This window comes from Periplaneta americana, chromosome 12, assembly GCF_040183065.1.
Source record: "Periplaneta americana isolate PAMFEO1 chromosome 12, P.americana_PAMFEO1_priV1, whole genome shotgun sequence".
NCBI classification, from domain to species: domain Eukaryota; kingdom Metazoa; phylum Arthropoda; class Insecta; order Blattodea; family Blattidae; genus Periplaneta; species Periplaneta americana.
Window position 1 is genome coordinate 89,401,096 of NC_091128.1, and position 18,840 is coordinate 89,419,935.

Consider the following 18,840-nt stretch of genomic DNA (forward strand, 5'->3'; position numbering starts at 1 on the left):
CTAGCAACCCTGTAAATAACGAGAACACCCCTTTTTCCGCTAATGTGTCCCGCTGTCCTAAGAGAGATCTTCGGGACATGTTTTTGCCTGGTATTTAAGAATTAGTGACTGAAAAAATAAAACTGAGGATATAAACTACTGTTTTATTATAGATATAGATATCAATCCCTGTTACTACTGGTGACATTGAAATTCGCTACATTGGCAACCTTGGAGGCAACACAAGGAATATACCATGTTCTTAAAATAGTTCATACTATGAGCAAACTGTGATCAGATCAAACATTGTTGAATCTCACTTGTTTGATGAGATTATAATTATTGTGAAAAATGTTCTGAATTCAAAGAAGACAGTGAACTGAAGGAAATTCTTAGCATTATTAGATGAAGTCTGTTGATGAAGAACTCCCAAATTTGCTCCCAAATTTTAAAAGTATCAGAATTCATTATAACTTGGTACAAATGAAAATGTTGAAAGATTGTTCTCTCGCATGAGCTCACTGTGGACTAATGAGGAAAACAATTTGCATATAAAGACAGTAAAATTAATGCTTATTGTGAAATCATTTTCCAGAGAGGATTGTGTTGCATTTCATGACTTAATATTTCAGAGCAAACAATTGTTACAAGATATTCACTCTTCAGAAAAGTATTGTACAAGTGATTCTGATTTAGAACAGTGTATTCTTAGGCAAATCATTTTGCAAGGAGTACATCGTCAATTCATTTTGTTTAATATATTCTTTAAGCTCCATTTTCAGTAGTAGTATTTAATTTGATTTAGGTTAATTGTAGAGAACATGGATAAGAGTGATGGAAAATATACAACAAAACTTAATTTTTAAAATCAGTGCTGAGTTTCTCGCATTTTTTCTGAAGTTTCTGTGAATCCCAGACACAAGACAATGTAGAATTTGCACCGAAGATGTCATATTAAATGGATAATACATGATTTGTAAAAAATCTCGATAGAAACATTCAAACGAACGAAAAAAATTACATTTCACTACTGGAAATATAAATACAGTTTTTTTTACATGTTTCAATGCTGTGAAGGGAATGTAACGCATCAGCAGGTTTAATTCTACAACGAATACTCATATGTAAATTAAAACATAATCATCATGGTACATGGTTCAACTGACCTGAATCCTTGATAGCAGCAGCAGCATGGGGCACAGCCTCCCAGGGATGAGGAAGATCAAGAAACACTGCATCTGCTTTGCCGTTCAGTTCAGTCCCGAAACCATTCTGACACACATCACGTTGCTCCACAGTCACAAATTGTCCAATGCCATGTGCTTCAAATTCTTCACGGACAACAGACACGCGATATTCGTGAAAGTCAAATGTATAAAGATGGCCCAGTGGCTTGATACAGCGAATTAGAGCATGTGACAGGGACCCACTCCCAGTGCCTGCAAAGAAGCAAAAACCATATCAAATAATACATAGTTTCAAATTCAACAGATATTGGTTATTTTAGAAAAGAATATTTTTCTGTCATTAGACAGCACATGGCTGTATTAGACAAAGTCAGGTTTATATACAATTATGATACAGAACAGTGTAACACATTAACTCATTCATTCATTCATTATTTTTCTGCCTAGATTGAGTGATTTTCTTTCAAATTTAGTTACAATGCATATAAAATTTCGAATTAATCAAATATAACCAATGACAATATTATAATTAGACTATTGTTTCAAGTAATGTCAAGACTGTCTCTTTCAGCGAATATTTTTATAATCTTGTTCAGTCTCCAATTAAGGTGAAGAAAGTATATTAACATCTTCAATTTGAACTTAGGAATTTTAAAATACTCATTGCTATTCTATCATATAAAATAGGCCTAATCTGTGAAGTTGCACAAAACAATTAGGGCTGTATTCATAGACATTTTTAGCGCGGGCTTTCGGTGGATTATCAGCATTTTTCGTATTCATAAACCAGTGTTAGCGATAGGATATGATTTGAATTCTGTACTAAAAACCAGTGGATAGCCGGGGCTAGCTTAGTACGCTCGTAGCGCGTGCTGTGAAATGTCTATGAATTCCACCCTAAGGGCCTAAGTGCACAAATTTCTTAACCCTGATTGAAAATGGCGTGAATTCTCGTACATTTAAAACAAACATTGTTTAAGTTAGTTTACTTTATTTACTTTCGCTGACGGTGTGTTATTTCTACAAAATTTATTCAGAACTCCTTGATTTGACTTGGGTAATACGTACAAACTACTAAAATTGAATAGAACGCAAAAATTTTCATTTTATCGTGTTAGTTACTACTTTAAGATAGGCCTAGATGCATTCCTGGATAGACTTCAATGTATGGTATAGTTGACAGGGGACGACTGAGATTGGTGTGTTTGTTTTGATGTTCCTTGCATAGGCCTAGAGAACGTTGTCACGTATTAATGAATTGATCTGTCATTTTGTCTTGTTCTATCATGGAAGCAGGTATATTCACTAGTATTAGTGTCTGATTTTGGAAATCATGTTGCACTGTTTTACCCTCCGTCGGTGTGTACTTCCGTAAATGTTGCGAGTTAGATATTAGATTAGATTAAATGAGGGGATAGCTAAGTGATGTGAGGTTGAGGAATGTGATAACGTTAGAGTGGATTAGATGAAGGGATAGCTAAATGATAGGAGACTGAGGACTGTAATAAGGTTAGAGTGCATTAAATGAGGTGATAACTGATGTAAGGCCGAGGACTGTCACAAGGTTAGAGTGGGTTAGGTGGCGGGATAGATAAGTGACGGGAGACCGAGGACTCTGATAAGTTTAGAGTTATTTATTATTGCTTTTCGCTCAATTTCAGTAGTCTGTAACTATTCCCCAAGTCAAACCACGGAATTGTAAATAAATTTTGTCGAGGAAACGTGCCGTCAGCCAAAGCAAATAATTATGTTATTTTATAATGATCCATTTCTGAAATGAAACTAATACCTTAAACAACAAGTTTTAACGTACTATCATTATTCATTAGTGTTAAATAACGGCTCGTCAGACATGTGAAAAGTAGGGGAAATAAGAAGAAATATAAGTAATCTTACGAATGTCGTAATATTTTTAAATTCTTTAGTGTTATAGTGCCGAAAAGTCATTCCTAAAAAGACAGGTCTATGCTCCTTAAATATATTTACATAAAACACCATGAAAACCATGTAGGCCTAAATCTTTCATACTGGTGTAATTAAGATAATTTAATTTTATTGCTCTTACACTGAGGTTAGAGTGCCTACCTGATTCAATAACCACACTTCCTGGTCTTATTTCTAATTGAAAAATGATCATGCTTATATCTGGAGTATATATAATCTGTGTCCGGTGAGGTAAGGTTAGAGTCCATAGCTCAGGTGTAGGATGTAACACATACGCCCATCCTCTTGACAATGCCACTTTCGTACCGAATTTTTTTCCAACAAGCGATTGTACTTTCAGGGCACCATACATTGTTTGGAAAACATTTTCAACCCATTCATCTTTTTTGTTTTTTATTTTAGGCTGAACTTGAATTGCATGCATATTATTAACACTTAAATAAAGTATAACCGTGTCTCCTTGTTCTATAACATCCTTAAACTTTTCGAAACTCATTCTGAAAATATTCTCTTTTCGTTGCAAAAAAATTACTTCGAAATATAAAATACACTTAAAATAAGAACACCTCACTATACACAAAAGTCAAATTTATTCACTTTTGACGGGTCTACCGCGGTCTACACGTGTTTCACTTACTGCGCATGCCCTTGCGCTTTGCGCACAGCATTTTTTCTAGTAGTGCGTTCAGCAATCAAATCGTACGTTAAATTCGTCAAAGATCCCGTAGTAATCTACTGTATGATAACATTGAGCTGTGTTATATGTGAAGAAATGAATGAACGAAACGGGAATAGGAATGTCAATATGGTAAATATGGAGAGTAGGAAAGAATTCGTGTTTCTTGTGTGTGTTTTCCTTATAATTATAAACAGTTTTGACTTAACTTTGGCTGAAGATGATAAAAACACAAACTTGAAAAAGAAGCTCCAAATAGGTGTCAAAAAAAGAGTTGATAACTGTCAAGTAAAATCCAAGAAAGGAGATTTTCTTCATATGCATTATATTGTAAGTACCAACTAATTTTATATTTCTTACATAGTTTAAATAGTAATAACATTTGGAATATATCGTATGAAACCAGTATTCCGAGAAAAATAAAGGGGAAAGCTTCCAAAATAAATAGTAAAGCAGAATACTGGTGTCATATTTACACATTTTAAAACGGTTATTATAATTACCGGTACCCGATTTGTTTTATTTTTAAAGGGTACACTCGAAGACGGCACTGAATTTGACAACAGTTACAAACGTGGAGAGCCGCTAACATTCACACTTGGATCGGGCCAGGTTATAAGAGGCTGGGATCAAGGTCTTATGGGGTAAGATTTTGTGTGAAATAACATTAGGCCTACCGGCAATTACTTTGTACAGTAATTATTGAACTTCATTTTTCGTATTTCAATACAATCCTCTCTAATTTGCGATCTCTGTTTATATGAGCACTAGAGTGTAATAGATCTACTAATTACAAAGACCATTAGAAAATGTGAGACCATACGAGTGCATTTGCATGCAGGGTAACAATCAAAGTGATTTAAAACTGTTTTGCTATGATCCTTGACGTAATATCACATGAGAACTTGCTGTTACTGAAATTTCACATTACATTAATTCTCTTAATCCCTACACCAATGTTTCATGACTTTTGTTCCCATTCCTAACTCTAGAAGTAATATTTTTGTGCGCTCTTTCAGAATGTGTGAAGGTGAAAAACGAAAATTAGTGGTTCCTCCAGAACTCGGTTACGGTTCTTCTGGTGCACCACCGAAGATTCCAGGAGATGCAACACTAATATTTGAAGTAGAGTTGGTCAAGATAGATCGTAAAGACGAGTTCTAAAACTGATATTGTGGTCATAAAAATGCATACCACCAGCTCTCATGGTTGCGGGATCAATTACAATATAACAGACTGTAAAGAGAACTTTGCAGACAGTGATCTGCATGGAGATCACAAACAGAATAGGATGCTGATGTTGAAAATATTGCAATAACACATTCCACAAGTGTGCCAGCACTGCCAATCTAGCATTTTACCCATGGTGTGAGTGATTTTGTGTTAAATCAGTCATTAACTATAAGCTGCTTACCTGGACATTCATTGAGGTACGAGGGCCCAACGTACTTTCACCGTCTTTGAGCACCTTTGAAAGCACCCTCTTATTGAAGATTCCAATTTTGTACTTGCCCACGTGGTATTATAGAAGTTTGACTTATTGGAAGCAGGATTTGTGTGTGAAGGATACCTTCATTTATTTTCACTGTACATAGTTCTTACATAGAATATGTTTCTTTACATAAATATTATTTATATACAAGTTACAAAGTATAATGAAATGAACAAGCAAAAATGCAGTTTCAACTCGCTATTTAACTTTACAGTCAAAGATTTTCAATGGAAAGAATTCTTAGGTGATGCATTCCAACTTGATCTCACGAGTTCAACATCGAAGTTCTGATTTCTCCTGTGAAAAATTTGTTCCAGGCCAAGATTTTTCTACGCACAAGTACGGGAAAGGAATCAATTCTAATAGTTAAAACAGTGATAAGCTGGAGAACTACGATGGTTCAGCACGCAGAATATCCAGTTCTTCTGGTGTTACATGTAGTCGAAGCTCTTTTTCAATGATTAAGTCTTGGACTTGGGGCAATTCTCCAGGTACAAGTTTGGCCGCATCAATGTATAATGCCTGAAAATAACCCCTAATTAGTCATACTGCTGCAGGATTTGTTAATCTGTAATGAAACAACCTCATTCTCAAAGTTCTAACAGACCACTTTGTCTCCGGGAGGGGGGGGGGGGTATTTTTCATAATTCTTTCTACTTCAAAAACCTCTATTGTTCATTTGGTTCATTATATTATTATTATTATTATTATTATTATTATTATTAAAAAATTAAAATTATTCCCTCAGAGCTTGGATTATATGGAAGGGTCATTCCACAGTAAGTGGTCCTGTGACTAACACTGTATTTTATTATTGTTTACTCAGTAAATAATAATATTGCATTGAGCTAATATGAAATTAGTAGCAGATTTTGAGCTGGATAAAACTAAAAAAAAAACAGGACATGACCGCCCACAACCTCCTTGTTTATATACGCCGATAACATGGCCCTAGGCTCGACAAAGAAAGAAGATGTGCAAGAAACCTTTAACCGGATTGTAAACTGGGCAGACGAAAACCAACTCCAGATCAACAAAGACAAAACAGTACAAATGATGTTCAGGAGGGGAGGTAGAAAGACAGACAACGACACGCTCTACTACAAAAATGAACCACTAAAAGTCACCAACGCATTTAAATATTTGGGAATAACACTGCAAACAATGACAAAGTCCTTCCGGATCCATGTCAAAGAAAGGGCAACATCAGCAATCAAGGCAATATTTGATATTAAGAATGTAAGGCAGCTCAGCCTGGACACTGCTATTAGACTCTTCGAGGCAAAAATTGTCCCGATAATAACCTATGGCATTGACATCATATGGACCAACCTAAGCCTAAGAGATCTCAGAACTATGGAAAACGTCAAAGCGCGGTTCTTAAAAGCAGCTCTCGGGATCTCAAAACACGTGCCATCGAGAATAGCCTACGAGTTGGCAAGGGAAAATTTCTTAATAGAGGACCTACGGTACAAACTGCCATCTACCAAGAGTGCAACCAGATTGCTAGAGGAAAGGAGACAGAAAAGAGACGAGATTTGGCTTGACTTCTATAGCACGAACGCGATGACCGACAGAACTTGGGCAGGACCCAACCAAGAATTACGACATATAATAACAAGTCTGGCGACCCACGGCTACCACCACAAACTCTGCAAGACCCAACACTACCACTCTCCTAGTCTGGAATGCGTGTGCGAACTCTGTGATCAGCTCTGCGAAAGATATCACATAATAAAATGCAAGAACAGAATTAAGTCAATTAGCGAATACAGCAAAGAATAATAACAAATCAACTCTTGCACACTTGTGCGCATTCCTTCTATTATTTAATATATTTATTAGTTTTAGATACATAACATTCTGAATGTCCTGTGACTAACGACATTTACTGTGGAATGACCCGGAAAGAAAAATAAAACACTTAAAAAGAACAACCTATCTACATACAAATAGGAGGAAAAAATTATTTTTATAAGCTTCTTTAATGCATCCATTTTCTGTTGCTGGATATATCGGAAATTAAAGAAATATAATTATGTATTATTTTAATATCACTGTAATCTGTTACAAATACTTTTTTTAAATAACACACTATTTTACAAATCAGTGTCATGGATAGACAAAACTTCAAAATTTTCAGGTGCCAGTTCTTTCTTTTCACAAATACCACATTTTGCCCACACATACAAAGAGCTAAGATATATATTTACTAAAATATATTAAACAATATTATAATTAATTAATGAAACACAAACAATATATACTCGAACTTCCTACAACCAACCACTTTTGTTAATATTATGTGTAAGTCGTGACAACATTAAAGAAATTGAAGTCTTAAAAATGTTGTTGTTTTCTAATGCCAGGCGTTTGACAATAAAGTCATTTGACCTCTTGCACTCCGATATTTTTCAAAGATATTATCATGGTCAGCCACTGAAGCACAGATTTTGAGGTGTTCCGAATCCAAGTCTTAAAAATGTTGAACTCCATAAAAAAAAATCAGGCACCATGTTTAGGCGACCTGGTGTCCCGGAATTTGTCTACCCCTGCTCAGTGTTATTTACTACGTAGCTACCAAATATTTTTAAATAATTCTTTATAAAATGTGATTAAAAAAAAGAGAGAGAGAAATAAATACATCTGAAAATTATACACATATTTGCACAAATTGGGTCCTTCTAGAATCACGTAAATAAGTGATACCTTTTTTGGGGGGAAATTAGCATCAATATGCCCACCAGGCTTCTTCTTCCACCCCGTCTACAAAAGATGACTGAACAATGGTCGACTACTAACCTTTAATTCTTATGTTCTATATAGGAATGTAAAATCAATAATTATTGTTTTTTCGAATTTAATTCTTGCAAGCTATCTTAAGTATATTTACAATTATTTTATCTCATCATTTGTGTTATTGTATCCATGACATTTAAATTTCTGAAGCAAATGAAGTGGCCTACATAAAGCAATATTCGAAAAGTTATGAACAAAATACACTCTTGTACATGAAATATGAAGTACTATACTGTGTTTTGGTGTATTATGTTCGTAAGTACTGCACTGTCAAGTCTGTGTAAAATGGCACCTAGAACTGATGTAAATAAAAAAATATATACATATATAACCAGATCTATTATTATGTCAGTGTGGAATATGATGTGTGTTTTGTTAGTTTTATATTTCAACTCTCACCCCACCCTAAAAAAAATCCTATATCATACCAATTCTTGGCATCATTGAAAAAAACTGCTGCAGAAACTTACGAGTCTCTAAACAAACACCCAACTGGCAACGAAATAGCAGCTACATTTCTAAGGCTGTAATATTCATGTCTTATTTGCACATTGTTTCATTATAGGCTATCATACATTATTTTCTTGGTTTCTCATTACTTTGTTAATAAAAATAACTATTTGTTTATATAACTCCTTAGCTTTTCCATAAGTCAGGTTGCCCTACTAATCATTCTTCAAAATGTATTGCACTCTGCTGGAATTTGAAGCTACAAACCTCGGATGTAACATGAAGTATGACACAAGGACCACTATCTCTTATAGAGCTTTTCTTTTGTTCATACACTTCCCTCCTCCTCAAAGAAAAACCTAACTTTCAGGGACTATTTCATTGATAACTACTTCCTTGCTAATGGACTAGCCGGCCCAGGTTCGATTCCCAGCAGGGTCAGAAATTTCCCTGCAAAATTTCTACCTTGTGACTAGGAGAGATGGCACTGCACAACTTCTAATCACTAAATTGTGCACCAATATGCCTGAGTTAAATCCCAAATCTCTGTGCAGTGCAATGAAAGAAAGGAATATTATGTCACTGTTGATAGTAATTTGTCCGTCAGATGGGGACGTTAAGCCTAGCGGCCCCCTTGGTGCTATTCGACAGGAGTAGGCTACGTGCCAGCATCGGATTTCACTTTCTCCCTTCCTCACCTTCAGCATCATCCTCACCCATTCCCTACACTACACTTACACGAACACTTAACATGCACTCACCCTAGTACAAGACATAACTCTTCACAGATACACATCATGCATAACATGGCCCACCAAAGTGGTGTGCAATTTGAAAATGGGTCACAGTCCTGCCATCTATCCGCAGTATGCAGAACTGAATCACGCAAAGTGAAGTGGGTAGTCATTAGACACGCACACTTTTTTTTCTAAGGCACACACAAACCTATGAGATGGGCATAATCTCAAATATTCAGGCTCTATTTTTTGCAGCAGCAAATATTTCCGTGTCAAATACTATTCAGAGGTAGTCTGGTATCATTACATCCAATACATACGTAATTTAGCAAAATAAAAACTATAACTCGTTTTCATGCTTACTTTGATCCAGGGACACTCTTCCACTGCCCTGTAGAATGTTGTCTTGCAGGTGCCATCTATACCATGATCATACAAAAACCGCAGATAGAATCTCCAAATCAGTGGACATCGCTTAGTTAAATGTTCAGTCTTAAGCACTGTGAACAGTGCTTCCAAACGATTTCTTGCACTTTTATCTGGTACAATTGGTCCAGCTGTAAATAAAAAAAAAACGTGTGTACTATTTGTGGTTTATTTCTGCCAATGCACCTGTGAATAAAGAACACATCCCGCAATGCATAAAAATTTATTCTAAAGGCAAACGACAAAATCTGGTGAATTGTGTTGGAAGACAAGATTATGTTGTTGTTGTTTTCTAATGCCAGGCATTTGACAATAAAGTCATTTGACCTCTTGCACTCCATTATTTTTCAAAGATATCATGGCCAGCCACTGAAGCACAGATTTTGAGGTGTTCCGAATCCATTTCTTGGTTTGAGTTGCACAATGGGCAGTTAGGGGACTGATATATTCCAAGTCTATGCAGGTGTTTGGCCAAACAATCATGGCCTGTTGCCAATCTAAATGCAGCTACAGACGATTTTCGTGGTAAATCGGGAATTAACTGTGGATTTTGATGCAGAGAGTTCCATTTTTTCCCTTGAGATTGTGTTATCAAATTTTCTTTGTTAAAGTCTAAGTATGTAGATTTAATAAATCTTTTCACAGAGTAAAACATAGATTTAGTAACAGGTCTGTAAGTAGCAGTGCTGCCCTTCTTTGCTAAAGCATCCGCATTCTCATTCCCAGGATTCCACACTGGGATGGTATCCATTGGAATACAATTCTTTTAAAGACATGATTATTAAATGGCAGGTGCCATTATTATTATTAAATGGCTTATGACAAGATTATTAAATGGCTTATGTCAATATTGGCGTAGTGTAGGACTCATGTTCTGAATCTGCACTCGGCTATGAATTCTAATTCCACTTGGAATGGTTGATTTTTTTCCGAAGTTTATGTCAGATAATAGTGGATCCTCAAACTCATCTCAATATCACCAATTCAATCAATGCTAGATAACCACGCAGTTGATACACCATTATTCAATAACCATTTTAAAAACATCTGCCACTAATGAACAGTAGCTTCAACAAAGAGTAATATTGTAATACTTTTTTCATAAAACCTGCATTTAAAAAACTGCAAAATGTCCATTGTACAGGGTGAGTCAGAGACATCTAGCAATGGCAATGATATTTTGTGGAACAACCCATGTTCTCTGTTGCGTCGTTTAGGAGCTATATGACATTGAAGAAAGACAGGTTTCAGTTAAAAATTCACAATAGAAATCAGCTAAACTTTTTATCACCAAACATGAAGTAACTATTTATCAAACAATATACTTTTTTCCATTTTTATTTATAACCAGAGAAAGGATTTCTATGTAAATACATATTTAATAATAAAGTTAATATCAATTATATTTTGCGTTATCGTTATGTTTCACAATGTGTAGAGTTGAAAAATGTTACATTTATTTTCCATATTTCAGAGTTTAGCACATATTTTAACTAATTTCCATATAAAAATAGTCCATATTATATTAAGCTTAACAAAATAAAATTCCATCAACTTTTAAAAACACGTTTCGACAATAGAATTATAACATTTTCAGTAATTCCTTTAAAATCAGAGTTATTTGAAAATTAACAGTCCTCTCAAGAACAGGAAAGCAAGTTAAGAAACTGCATTATTTTAATTTTGAAGTTTGTAACAGAAAACAGATGTGCAGCTCCACAGTTACATGCCAGTCAGAATACAACTGGTTCAGTTCTGTTAATCATTCTATAAGGACGGTAAATATGCCAAAAGTACTACATTCAACCACTTTAAAATTATTAAGAAGTTACATTTCAGAAATTAAAGACAATGGTTTATCAACTGACAATAAAATATTATTTTGTAATTTGTGTCGGAGTGCAGTATCGTCTATCTATACAAAAGTTCCTGGTACAACATACTCAAACCAGTAAACATGAGCCTAACAAACAACGAAATTCCAAGCAAAGACAATTCTTTTTAACAGAACCAACAACATCGAATGTAAGGTTCAAGTTCAACATTGACCTGTGTTGTTCTCTCATCTCTCCTGACATTCCTCTCTACAAACCATTGTTATGGTAACAGGCAATAAAAATTGTGCTTTGTTTGAAGTTCACATAACAAAATAGTACAATGAAAGATAAGGTAGGTCCATTATATTATTTGTTTAGTTTGATTAAACTGTACTAATATTTAACGTAGATAGTCATTTTTTTTTATCATTTTAAGTCCATATTTTGATAAAATTAAGTACACATATATTTACATATTTCATACATTTTTAGTTCATATAAATCCGTTCCTTGTTTATAACGAAGGTCCAAGGCTAACTACAATGACCCTAGATACATCAAGATTTCCCTTTATACATAAAAGTATTACCTGTGTGCAAATAGTTGTGTGTTAGTAAATCCTGCTTCTCTTTCTGAGACTGGCGCTGTCTTGCTATGAGCACCAGAAATAAACGTGCTGTCAATGATCCTGCATCTGTGAAGCATCTTGTTACCTTCCACCATGGACTTCCCATGCCATCTACACCTGCCTGCAACATAAACAACTTATTTTGCTGACAGCTTCTCATCAAAAGGAACTGGGATTTAATCCCTAACAAATTCTGTGAGATTTATAAAAGATAAAGCAATTTCCTCCAAGTACTCTGCTTGTCTTTCCAAGCTTTATTGACATGTTGGGACCAATAAGTTACTGATTAAAGTTAATGAACTTTTAATTAGAACCATCTAATAACTTATCATACATAAATATATCTAACTACAAGATAAAAATAAAAATTTGTGTACCATGCAAGCACAATGTTCAGGTTCGTTACACACCAACACAATAAGAAGAAATGTCTAATAGTAATATACGTTACAAGAGCGGTATGTTGACGTTTTCATGGTCGAGGAAAAGATTGAAAAAGCGAAACGTAGTTGAGCTTTTTTAATTTCCGAGAACATGAAAACAAACATACCGCTCGTGTATCGTACATTATTTTGTGCAAAGATCGTTTATTACATACCTGAAAGACGAATTTCTAATTAGTTGCAATGAAATCTCCATGTTGGTTTCTGTTTAATGACGGCAACTTCGGAAAACCAAAATATCTTTCTTCAACATTGTTGCTATAAAATGTTTTCTGTGTTTACTATACTCCAGCAGGCCGTGATATACGTCTGTCTTTTTTTTCCCCCCCCCAGTCTATAAATGCGAACTTAAAACAAACATGCAATTGATAAACGGTAAGGTTATGTAATGATTTATTTTTCATTTTAATATTTTAACAATATTATTTATATAACATATTGCAGTAATAACATCGGCATCTGGAAGCTTGTTGATTTTTTCACGGCTTCCTTAATGTTACTTGTATCAGGAATGCAATAAGTTTCGTGGAGTAGTAGACTTTACTTAATTTTTGCAAATATTTAAAAACAATAATTAACATTGCAATTTAGGTGAAATTGCAGTGGTAAGTTTCCAATTTATAATTATTACTATGTTAAACGTCTCTAAAAATAATATGTTAAAAGCCTAAAGCAGTAAAATGAATGTCGCGCTTAAGCGGTAAGAAGAGGGAAATTGTTATGTGTGTTACGTTGGGAATACTGAATGTGGTATTTCACACTTACCGTGTATTGGTTCTGTGCGGAAAACAAGCAAATACGCACGATCTCGCACAAAAGATATTTACCACATTTTCAACGAGAGTAAGGAATGAAAACTAAGGAATAATGTATTTTGATAAGTTGGCAGCCAAGCAACCTGTCAGTGTCTGCAAATGAACATAGGCTTAATATTTATTATATTCACTTGACATTTTTAGCCATCTATGGTGTAACTGGCCTTATTAATACTAGTCTGCTCTTCAAAGTTGGCGTTTCTCCACCAGCAGAAGTTCTCTCTGGTTAAATTTGAATTAAGTTATGACGTGCTAATGACAAAACCAAATTACTGAATGCAATGAATGATAAAGTGATTTCCATGTTTCATTTCAACCCTTTTTTTCACCATTTACATATTTAAATACAGACTTTTTCATAATTTACATGTTTAAATACCAATTTATTTCATGATTTACATTTTTAAATAACGACTTTCTTCACGAATTACAGCAGTTTTATTTACCGACTTTGATATATTTTATTCACCATTTTATGGTGTCCCTATTTATGAATATTCCCTACAATTTGAAAGGGACATTAAATAAAGAGTTGAAATTATAGTAACAATAACAGGCATAATTAAATGATTTCACCAATATAACCAAGAACTATTAATAATTGGTATAACTATGTAAAATAATATAATTATTTATTTATTAAAACTTTAGAAGTTAATATGGCCAGACAGTTCAATTGGTAGAGCAGCTGGCTACAGACTGGAAGGTTCGGAGTTCGATCCTGGTGGTGACAGGATTTTCTCATTGTCAAACTTCCAGAACGGCCCTGAGGTTCACTCAGCCTCCTATGAAATTGAGTACTGGGTCTCTCCTAGGGGAAAAGTGCGGTCAGAGACAGGTGCCAACCACACAACCTTATTCTAGTGCCGAGGTTAAGAAATCATGGGACTCTACCTCCATGCCCCCCAAGTTAATAATTATATCCACCTCCAAATACAGTATGTACTGTACTATGTAATTTACTACTTAGTAATGCTTTGACTGAGAGTAATCTGAAGGAGCTCCAGACAGTTCAGCATCACTAACTTAACAACAGCTTCAGAGGTTATTCAGACCCGGCAACAATGAAGCAATATTAAAACCAAAAAGCAGGAGAAACTGAAGTATTTCGAGAAAATGCTTTATCCACCACAAATATGATAAATAAACTTCATATTTTACACCTCCAGTTCTTCTTACCTGAAGTTTAGCAGCTGTGGACAACAAGTAAAGATTGTTAGGGAACTCCTTCATAGCTCCTTGTAGAACTCCTTGCAGGACAGAGTACGTGCCTGGAGATTCACTGCAATGGTGATGTAGCATGTTGACGTAGCTCTCAAACAAAGCCTCCCTACGACAACTTGTCCTGCAGAATTAAAAAAATCATAGCCATTACTTCCTTACTTACTTACTTACAAATGACTTTTAAGGAACCCGAAGGTTCATTGCCGCCCTCACATAAGCCCGCCATCGGTTCCTATCCTGTGCAAGATTAATCCAGTCTCTATCATCATATCCCACCTCCCTCAAATCCATTTTAATATTATCCTCCCATCTACGTCTCGGCCTCCCTAAAGGTCTTTTTCCCTCCGGTCTCCCAACTAACACTCTATATGCATTTCTGGATTCGCCCATACGTGCTACATGCCCTGCCCATCTCAAACGTCTGGATTTAATGTTCCTAATTATGTCAGGTGAAGAATACAATGCGTGCAGTTCCGCGTTGTGTAACTTTCTCCATTCTCCTGTAATTTCATCCCGCTTGGCCCCAAATATTTTCCTAAGCACCTTATTCTCAAACACCCTTAACCTATGTTCCTCTCTCAGAGTGAGAGTCCAAGTTTCACAACCATACAGAACAACCGGTAATATAACTGTTTTATAAATTCTAACTTTCAGATTTTTGGACAGCAGACTGGATGATAAGAGCTTCTCAACTGAATAATAACACGCATTTCCCATATTTATTCTGCGTTTAATTTCCTCCCGAGTGTCATTTATATTTGTTACTGTTGCTCCAAGATATTTGAATTTTTCTACCTCTTTGAAGGATAACTCTCCAATTTTTATATTTCCATTTCGTACAATATTCTGGTCACGAGACATAATCATATACTTTGTCTTTTCGGGATTTACTTCCAAACCGATCGCTTTACTTACTTCAAGTAAAATTTCCGTTTTTCCCTAATCGTTTGTGTATTTTCTCCTAACATATTCACGTCATCCGCATAGACAAGAAGCTGATGTAACCCGTTCAATTCCAAACCCTGCTTGTTATCCTGAACTTTCCTAATGGCATATTCTAAAGCGAAGTTAAAAAGTAAAGATGATAGTGCATCTCCCTACTTTAGCCCGCAGTGAATTGGAAAAGCATCAGATAGAAACTGACCTATACGGACTCTATTGTATGTTTCACTGAGACACATTTTAATTAATCGAACTAGTTTCTTGGGAATACCAAATTCAATAAGAATATCATATAATACTTCCCTCTTAACCGAGTCATATGCCTTTTTGAAATCTATGAATAACTGATTTACTGTACCCTTATACTCCCATTTTTTTTCCATTATCTGTCGAATACAAAAAATCTGATCAATAGTCGATCTATTACGCCGAAAACCGCACTGATGATCCCCAATAATTTCATCTACGTACGGAGTTAATCTTCTCAAAAGAATATTGGACAAAATTTTGTACGACGTCAACAAAAGTGATATTCCTCGAAAGTTACCACAGTTGGTTTTGTCCCCCTTTTTAAAAATAGGTGCAATTATGGACTCCTTCCATTGTTCTGGTACAATTTCCTTTTCCCAAATAGCAAGTACAAGTTTATAAATTTCGCTATATAATGCACTTCCACCCTCTTGTATTAATTCTGCTGGAATTTGATCGATACCTGGAGACTTGTACTTTTTCAGATTTTCTATCGCAATTTCGACTTCTGAAAGCATGGGTTCGGGTATAAATGGCTCAGCAGTTTGTATTTCAATTTCGTCCCAATCATTTCTATTTGGCCTATGTACATTTAGAAGTTGCGAAAAATAGTTTTTCCATCTGTTTAGGATTGATGGAGAGTCTGCAAGCAAGTCACCATTCTCATCCTTGATCACGTTTACCCTTGGCTGATATCCGTTCTTAAATTCCTTTATACCCTTATATAAATGTCTAATGTTTTTATTCTTACTATTTGTTGCTACCTCATTCAGTTTTTCCTTCAAGTAACCTCTCTTTTTATTCCTAAGTGTATGACTTGCTTCCCGTCTTTCATTGAAATAATTATCTCTCTTCTCCTCAACTGGATCCTGTAAGAATTTCAATTTTGCCTGTTTCCTTATTTCTACTACCATGCAACAATCTTCATCAAACCACGGTTTCTTTTTCTTAGTTTCATAATAACCTATGCTCTGCTCAGCTGCAATTTTGATACCATCTCTGATATTTTCCCACACGCTATTAACATCTAATTCTTTCTCAACTTCGTCGGAACTTTCTAAAGTGGCAAACCTATTCGAAATTTCGACCTGATAATTTTGCTTAGTTTCCTCGTCTTTTAATTTCAAAATATTGAATTTAGTAATATTAACCTGTTGCTCTACTCGCTTGGCTACTGATAATCTTTCTCTTAATTCTCCAATCACCAAATAATGGTCAGAATTACAGTCTGCACCCCTGAAAGTTCGAATATCTACTATACTAATATGTCTCCGTTTATTTATCAAGATGTGATCTATTTGGTTGTGTGTCAATCCAGCTGGATAAGTCCAAGTATATTTATGTATATCCTTATGGGGGAATGTTGTACTTTTGACAATTAAATTTTTCGATGTGGCAAAGTTGACTAATCTAATTCCATTGTCACTACTAGTTGCGTGTAGGCTCTCTTTTCCAATAGTTTGTCTAAAAATATCCTCCTGTCCTACTTTAGAGTTGAAATCCCCCAATAAAATTTTCATGTGATATCTAGGTAACTGATCAAAAGTATGTTCCAATTCCTCATAGAAGCTATCTTTTATATGGTCGTCTTTCTCTTCTGTAGGGGCGTGAGCATTTATAACTATGATGTCGTACCATCTACCCTTAAGTACTAAATATGATAACCTGTCACTGATAAATTCGACCTTTTTTTACTGCTGATTTTATTATTTTATAAACAAAGAATCCTGTTCCTAATTGGTGATTATTGTTTCCTTCCCCATAATACAACAAGTAATCTCCTATTTGTGATATGCCATTCCCATCTAACCTAACCTCTTGTACTCCCACAAAGTCTATTCTATATCTAGCTAGTTCTTTTACTACTAATATTACCCCTCCTGTTCTATAAAGACTAGTTACGTTCCAAGTGCCAAATCTCAAAACCTTATTCCTTTGCTGTGGTCATGCCAGAGAATCAGTCCTATTCCGAGGCTTATTGTAGGGATTCGTAACAAGCTGTTTTTTACGGTGATGGGTTGTTAGCCCTTCGCCCAACCCCCAAGCTGGAGGACCACCCCTTATCGGCTGTCCACGACTGCTTATTCAATATATTCGCAGCTACCCTCCATATCTGGAGGCCGTCTCCTCTATCCGCAACCTGAGGACGCGCCATGCCGTGGTGATAGGGACCCACAATACATGGTCATAGCCATTACTAAAAGTAATGATTACATTTTGTGAATACCTAAGTTACACCGTTAATCAATTAATAACATTAAGAATAAGCTAAGTTTTCAGCAACAGGAAAACAAAACAAAACACACACAATCATATGCAAGGTGACAATATAGTGCTACTCATCGGAGTGACTACTACCACAGAGAAATCGGAGATTACGAATAAAGCTCTCCACCAGTGATCTCCGATACTATCGTAGGTGGAACAGGGAACAAAGGAGGGATGCGGTGGTTCGGAGCGAAGCGAAGTTGGAAGACATAGAGCTCAAGGACGACCGGTGTGTACGGACTGAGGGTAGTTGTGAGTGGAATTAAATGGCACCATTTATATATCCGTCGCATGAAAACTCTTCAATTTAGTTGAAGATAATAATAAAGTCGCATGCTGTGAACTTTGTGGGCGAATTTACTCTAAGGGTGGAGGTACTTCGAATTTGTTAGACCATTTGAAGTGATCGCACAATCGCGAACTTGAAGAAAGTAAGTAAGTAAATTTAACTGTTCAAAACACTTTTGAACTCTTTTAAAAAGCGTGTTTACTTTGATATATATATATATATATATATATATATATATATAAAAGTTCTAATAAATAATTTCGTGGTTTTGTGTGCAGAAAGAGTAACATTGCGAATGAAAAACTGAAAAGCAGAAGAATTTCAGCAAAAAAGGACCCTCTAAGATTGATCCAGCATATTGTTACGAGATGAAACTCCAAACTTCAGTAATGAGCCGCTTACTTGAAATGAAATATGAGTTGGTGATTGTGTTGCCAGAAAGGCCAAACGCTCCTAGGACGCTAACAGGTCCGTA

The 18,840-nt window shown here is 35.4% G+C and overlaps 2 protein-coding genes across 4 annotated transcripts in view; both read right to left on the reverse strand.

The window, feature by feature from the left end:
- Nucleotides 1-3,755, reverse strand: part of Trmt61 (tRNA methyltransferase 61) — a 616,962-nt gene extending 613,207 nt beyond the window's left edge. Inside the window, exons 1-2 of one of the 2 annotated variants that reach the window (XM_069841724.1) lie at nucleotides 3,252-3,755; nucleotides 1,146-1,418 (exon numbers count right to left, since the gene is read on the reverse strand). In XM_069841724.1, the coding sequence (XP_069697825.1) occupies nucleotides 1,146-1,418; nucleotides 3,252-3,606 (628 nt within the window). In that variant the 5' untranslated portion in view covers nucleotides 3,607-3,755. The remainder of the gene's footprint in view (nucleotides 1-1,145; nucleotides 1,419-3,251) is intronic. The other variant, XM_069841723.1, reaches the window with a different exon arrangement.
- Nucleotides 3,756-4,917: 1,162 nt separating this feature from the next.
- The window catches only part of LOC138710666 (nuclear exosome regulator NRDE2), a 37,376-nt gene continuing 23,453 nt past the window's right edge, over nucleotides 4,918-18,840 (reverse strand). For both annotated transcript variants that reach the window (XM_069841722.1, XM_069841721.1), the window contains exons 10-13: nucleotides 14,573-14,738; nucleotides 12,097-12,256; nucleotides 9,628-9,821; nucleotides 4,918-5,800 (exon numbers count right to left, since the gene is read on the reverse strand). In XM_069841722.1, the coding sequence (XP_069697823.1) occupies nucleotides 5,669-5,800; nucleotides 9,628-9,821; nucleotides 12,097-12,256; nucleotides 14,573-14,738 (652 nt within the window). In that variant the 3' untranslated portion in view covers nucleotides 4,918-5,668. The remainder of the gene's footprint in view (nucleotides 5,801-9,627; nucleotides 9,822-12,096; nucleotides 12,257-14,572; nucleotides 14,739-18,840) is intronic.